Source organism: Micromesistius poutassou (assembly GCF_964030765.1).
Source record: "Micromesistius poutassou genome assembly, chromosome: 6".
NCBI classification, from domain to species: domain Eukaryota; kingdom Metazoa; phylum Chordata; class Actinopteri; order Gadiformes; family Gadidae; genus Micromesistius; species Micromesistius poutassou.
This window is the reverse complement of record NC_140276.1, coordinates 16,944,222-16,950,702: the sequence shown is the minus strand read 5'-3', so window position 1 is coordinate 16,950,702 and position 6,481 is coordinate 16,944,222. Positions and strand designations below refer to the sequence as shown.

At 44.7% G+C, this 6,481-nt stretch overlaps 1 protein-coding gene across 1 annotated transcript; it reads left to right on the top strand.

Moving 5' to 3' along the window:
* Positions 1-206: 206 nt before the first annotated feature.
* Positions 207-4,203, top strand: nkx1.2lb (NK1 transcription factor related 2-like,b; the record flags this gene model as incomplete). The annotated part of the gene is made up of 3 exons (XM_084469626.1): positions 207-473; positions 1,189-1,441; positions 3,500-4,203. 3 exons carry the CDS (start codon positions 207-209, stop codon positions 4,201-4,203), a joined length of 1,224 nt encoding a protein of 407 aa, XP_084325752.1.
* Positions 4,204-6,481: the final 2,278 nt, after the last annotated feature.

Genomic DNA, 6,481 nt, shown 5'->3' with positions numbered 1-6,481 from the left:
CTTTGATCTGAAGCCTTCAAAGGCAAACTTTGGCGCGCGTCGTGCAATGTCCCGGGGAGCGATGCTCCGGTCATCAGATCTGAAGTTTAGATGAAGGTCCGCGCTATGAGGAGACCTCGTTAAAGTTAACGTAGACCAGTGCTGCTCCATATTCACCAGTAACAAACAGCCTCCCCGTATGGGTCAACTGGGAGAGAAGTGACGTAATGAGCCGGGACAGACTGGGAATGGGAACAGGCGAAGCGGCCCAACACACGGCGACTGGGATTGTCGGGAGTCCGGAGAGCGAAGACACATTGGACGGGTCGAGTGCGATGGATAAACGGGCTTTCTGCCCCCCTGCTGTCAGAGACCCCCAGCCCGCAGAGAGCCACGCCGACCCCCCCCGGAGCCGAGCGGACCGGGCCGACCCCCCCCGGAGCCGAGCGGACCGGGCCGGAGCTGACGGCGCGCTGCAGCCCGGCCCCCCGCAGGTACAGCACGGACCATACCGCTGATAATTATTTATAGGCTATTAAACAATTAGTCTGGCTAGGCCTACTTAATATAAGAGAGGCTTTTTGCAAAGTAACGACGTGTAATTTACAAAAAATATATATATATAGATAATAGATAGGCTAATAAAGAATGTATTTAAAATCAATTAGGAAATGTTAACATGTCGGTTAACTTTCACGCTATTCAAGAATGGGAATATGCGGTGTTTTTAAAATAAATAAATGAATAGGACTTAAATTGGCCTATGTCGATTTCTCTAGTAGCCTAGCACCTAATGACAGTAAGGTAATTGCAGTATAATTGGCCTATTATATTATTGAAAACATTGAATATTTAAGTTTTATTTTCGGGAGATATTATAGCTTACGTATTGGCCTTTCGTTGACCATTATAATAACCGAAACAATTAGTTGTTAGTATGATAGCATTAACAATAACAAAATAATACTAATTATAGGCTATAGGCATAATACTACTACTTACTAACACTATAATACTACTACTACTAATAATAATAATAATAATAATAATAATAATAATAATAATAATAGGACCTAATATTAATACTGATAATACTAATAATACTAATAATAATCAAATAATAATAATAGGCTTATTATTAAACTAAGAAGTAGAATGGTCCTAATAATAATGATCATAAATAACAATGTATTGATCTTTCATTATTAGGCGTCAATAGGCCCCACCGGACCAGCGGGTCACAGAACCACTTCGTTCTCGGTTCTGGACATTCTGGATCCCAACAAGTTCACCAGCAACCGGAGACCGGCGGGCCACCGGCTGGACGCGGAGCCGGGAGCCGAGAAGCGGCGGCGGGCAGCGGGCGGAGAGAGCGGGGAGCTGCCGCCCGCCTCCGACCACAAGAGCAGCCCGGCGGACTACGACCCCATGGCGGCCAGGAAGCCGGCGGCCGGGATCCACAGTAAGCTCTGACACTTGATGGAGATCCTAGATCACTTCTGCAGTCTGCTTTTAAGGGTGAATCGACTTCGTCTTCCTAAATTGTGTGCATTTTAAAGGCCCAACCTGCAATCCCGATAAGTTACCCGATAAGGGCTCGAGTCCTGGGTTGTAATATTCAAATGAAGGCCAAAACACTGTTACGGTGTCGGTCCATCTTTATTTGATGACGTTATGTTTTCTTTATTTTTTCCTTTAATATCACCGACTTATAGTTGCAGAGCCAATCAATATATATATATAGGCCTATATATATATATTCACTACCTTCTGACCAATGCATTTATATTTCCTCATCCAACGGCAATCCTAAACGATTTATGACTATGATTTACTATTATACTTGTTTATAATATCGACATTTTACAGATGATGTTCTCTGGATAAATAGCAAACCAAGTAAAGCCAATTAGAGGCGCCGGGCGCCAACTAAGAGAGAGAGAGAGAGAGAGAGAGAGAGAGAGAGAGAGAGAGAGAGAGAGAGAGAGAGAGAGAGAGAGAGAGAGAGAGAGAGAGCGAGAGAGAGAGAATTTACACCTGCTTTGGCAATGTCAATTATTTATTTCTCATGCCAATAAAACTTTTTTGAATTGAATTGAATCGAATTGAGAGAGAGAGAGAGAGAGAGAGAGAGAGGGAGAGAGAGAGAGAGAGAGAGAGAGAGACTGTGTGTGTGTGTGTGTGTGTGTGTGTGTGTGTGTGTGTGTGTGTGTGTGTGTGTGTGTGTGTGTGTGTGTGTGTGTGTGTAAGAGAGAAAGAGAGGGAACGCGAGATCAATACTGATATTGAACGCGAATATAATTTGCCGTCAGCTGGCAGTCCGCCCCTCGCTCTGCCCACCTGTTAGCAGATCTACTAATTACTACACAATATGTAGAACAATACGGATAGTAGCAATTATAAATGTTTTTTCTATAGTGATCTAAACCTAATTACAGTTTTTTTGTCACTTTACTCATGAATAATTGTTATTAAACTCTAGCTCTTTGGAATGACTAACTTAGCGCTATCCTTATGTTGATGAACGATAAAAACACGTTAAAATTCGATTCATAATTATTTGAAATATTAAGCCTTTAGTTTGAAGATAAATTGAGCTATAATAAGAGAGTTAAATTCTCTGAGTAAAATAACCTCTCTTTCTCTCGCACTCTCCCTATGAACGGCGAACATGAATCCCTATATATAGGCCTATATATATATATATATATATATATATATATATATATATATAATGGCACAACATGCAAAGTGTCTCTTTTGTCTTGTTTTATTTGCATGGTTTATTTTTTGATCAGAGGCCTGATCGATCGAAAGTATAATTACACTGCATTTAAATAACATTTTAGGTGAAGCAAATTAGTCCCTCAGCGCAAGCAAATTGCCCTGCCTTGGACATCCGGTGTCCTCCACATGGAAGTTATCTTACGGTATATTAAGGTGAAACATACGTAAAATAAATCGGGGTAACTGGAATAGCCCAATAGGTACCGTTATGTTATATACTTTTTCATTTTGTATCTCGTTCATAATCGGTCCTTAATGTGTGTGTAGATCTACCTTTTTGGAGGAAAAGAAAATAATAAATATTTCATAAGAACTCTGCAACAGTAGCACTCTTTTATTTAACAAAATATAGCAATGAAATAACATGAAAGAGCAACTTTAGGCAGATGACCAAAGCATCGTTCTCTTCACAATGCAGGCTGAAGCCTTAAGGATCAACTTCCAATGGGAGTGAAGTGAGTGTGTGTGTGTGTGTGTGTGTGTGTGTGTGTGTGTGTGTGTGTGTGTGTGTGTGTGTGTGTGTGTGTGTGTGTGTGTGTGAGTGTGTGTGTGTGTGTGTGTGTGTGTGTGGTTCCACTGGGACATGGGGGTCACACTGTGTGTGTGTGTGTGTGTGTGTGTGTGGTTCCACTGGGACATGGGGGTCACACTGTGTGTGTGTGTGTGTGTGTGTGTGTGGTTCTACTGGGACATGGGGGTCACACTGTGTGTGTGTGTGTGTGTGGTTCCTCAGAGGAGGCCTACGTGTACAGGGGCCCAGATGAGAATGAGTTCCAGCACCGGGCCCCCAGCCCGGACTCAGAGGCCCCTGACGAGCCCTACAGCAGCGAGGAGAGCAGCTCGGCGCCGCCCAGCGGGGGGGAGGAGGCCGGCCACCACACGGACCCCGCCCGCGACACCAAGAGCCCGGCCGGGGGCCCCGGCCAGGGGCCCGGCTCGCAGCAGGGGAAGCCCAAGAGGAAGCGCTCCGGCTCCGACTCCAAGTCGGGGAAGCCGCGGCGCGCGCGGACGGCCTTCACCTACGAGCAGCTGGTGGCGCTGGAGAACAAGTTCAAGTCCACGCGCTACCTGTCCGTCTGCGAGAGGCTCAACCTGGCCCTGTCGCTGTCGCTCACCGAGACGCAGGTCAAGATCTGGTTCCAGAACCGCCGCACCAAGTGGAAGAAGCAGAACCCGGGGGCGGACACCAGCGCGCCCACCTCGGGGGGCGGCGGCGGCGGGGGGGGCCTGGGGGGCCTCAGCCCTCTCAGCCAGTCGCCCCCCATGGGGGGCCACCTGTCCATGCACGGGGGGGGCTACGGCGGGCACCACCACGGCCCCGGAGGGGGGCTGGTGCAGCTGCCCTTCCTGACCTCCAGCCACGCCGCCGTGCTCTCGCCCTTCATGCTGGGCTCCCAGACCTACGGGGCCCCCACCTTCTACACCACTCACCTGTAGACCCGGGCCCCGCGGCCCCTACACCCCTCACCTGTAGACCCGGGCCCCGCGGCCCCTACCTTCTACACCCCTCACCTGTAGACCCCGGGCCCCGCGGCCCCTACACCCCTCACCTGTAGACCCGGGCCCCCGGGGCCCCCAACTTCTACACCCCTCACCTGTAGACCCGGGCCCCGGGGCCCCCACCTTCTACACCTCTCACCTGTAGACCCGGGCCCCGGGGCCCCCACCTTCTACACCCCTCACCTGTAGACCCGGGCCCCGGGGCCCCCACCTTCTACACCCCTCACCTGTAGACCCGGGGCCCCTACACCCTTCACCTGTAGACCCGGGCCCTGGGGCCCCTACACCCCTCACCTGTAGACCGGGGCCCCGCGGCCCCTACAGCCCTCACCTGTAGACCCGGGCCCCGGGGCCCCTACACCCCTCACCTGTAGACCCGCCCATTTATACACAGATAAGAGGAAGCCCCACTGCCATCGTTTCTTAGGCCTGACACACACCTGCCTCCTCCATCACCTTCTCCACAGCAGAGTCCCCAACATGTTCCCTGAACTCATACAGTGCTCAGACAGAGCAGGATCAAGGAGAACACACTTTTTATATGAATAGATATTCTGTTCATTTGGGTTTTCTGATGTAGCTCAAGACAGTCCCAGACAGCGGACTGCATGTGGAGCTGCCATAATGAGGCCAAAACGGGACTTAACGTTTTTTATGTCCGTTCACATTTTGTCACTAAATCGTCGGGAAGGGAAGGTAGCGATTCGATCCGAAAAAGAAAAAAATAATTTTCCTACCGATGTTTTCCTTGAAATTTGTTATTTTAATAGATTGTGAAATAATAGGCCTACCTACTACGATATACAAATGTAAATAAGTCAATGTTAGCTTTGAAATGGAATGCTACTTTAAATTGAATAATATAAATGTTGCTTTTATTGTTTTGAATAATAATGTTGATATTGAACGTTCATTATGGAATGGCTTTCCCTGATTTAAGTAGGCTACCATGTAATCTGCGACGATTTCAATTGAAATAACTTTTGTTATTTATGGGATTTGTTGCTATAATTTCCACAAACAAATCTTGGATGTAGCCTATTGATTCTTCATCTGAATATTATATAAGTGTTTAATAAAAAATAATACATCATTACCTTCAGGTCTAATAAGCCTACTCTTTTAATTAGGCCTACTCTTTTGATTAAAATGGAAATATTCGACTGAATTCTTAACACGCAGTCTTTAAAAAAAATCTCTACTTTCTTTGCGCGTAATTAAGTTCTTAAATTCTTCTTCAGCGCGAAAGTCAGAGGTGATTATTATTATTAATAATAATAATAATACTTATAATTATAATAATAATTAACTAAGTAATTAGTTAGTAATTAAATGAGTGAGACTTTAGTATTTTACTTTCGGCTTTGTTCCCTCTTATAGCAGGTATATTGTAGGCATATATATAGGTATATATTGTAGGCTATAGGTAGGTAGCCTATATTGTATATATATATATATATATAGGCCTATATATGTAGAGGCCGATGAGGAGGCAGCTGGTAGATTTGATTTGATTCATTCAATCGTTAATGTAACCTTTACGGACAACCAGGTGTAGGCCTAGTTATTGGTGTCTCTACTTTATGTCAACACACAATAGCAATCTCCGTTTGAAAAAAGAAAGGAATTCCGACACACCATCACCAAATGATTTAAATCCCCATAATGGCTTATGATTTTATGGGACTTTGTCATCAAATGATGGATATCAAGATGTCTTTGGTTTGGCGGCATACTGCTACTGCTGCAGGGTCGTTCAGTTAAGGATGTGAGTTGAAGGATATTAGTTAAATGATCATAGTTAATGGATATTAGTTAAATGATCATAGTTAATGGATATTAGTTAAATGGATAGGCCTACTAAAGGATATTAGTTAAATGGACATTCGTTAAAGGATATTAGTTAAAGGGATAGGCCTACTAAAGGATATTAGTTAAAGGGACAATCGTTAAAGGATATAAGTTAAAGGGATAGGCCTACTAAAGGATATTAGTTAAAGGGACATTCGTTAAAGGATATGAGTTAGGGGATATTAGTTAAATTATATTAGTTAAAGGATATTAAATTATCATAGTTAATGGATATTAATTAATGGGATATTAAAGGATATTAGTTAAAGGATCTTAGTTTAAGGATATAAGTTAAAGGATATTAGTTAAAGGGATATTAGTTAATAGAATATTAAAGGATATTAGTTAAAGGCTATTAAAGGAT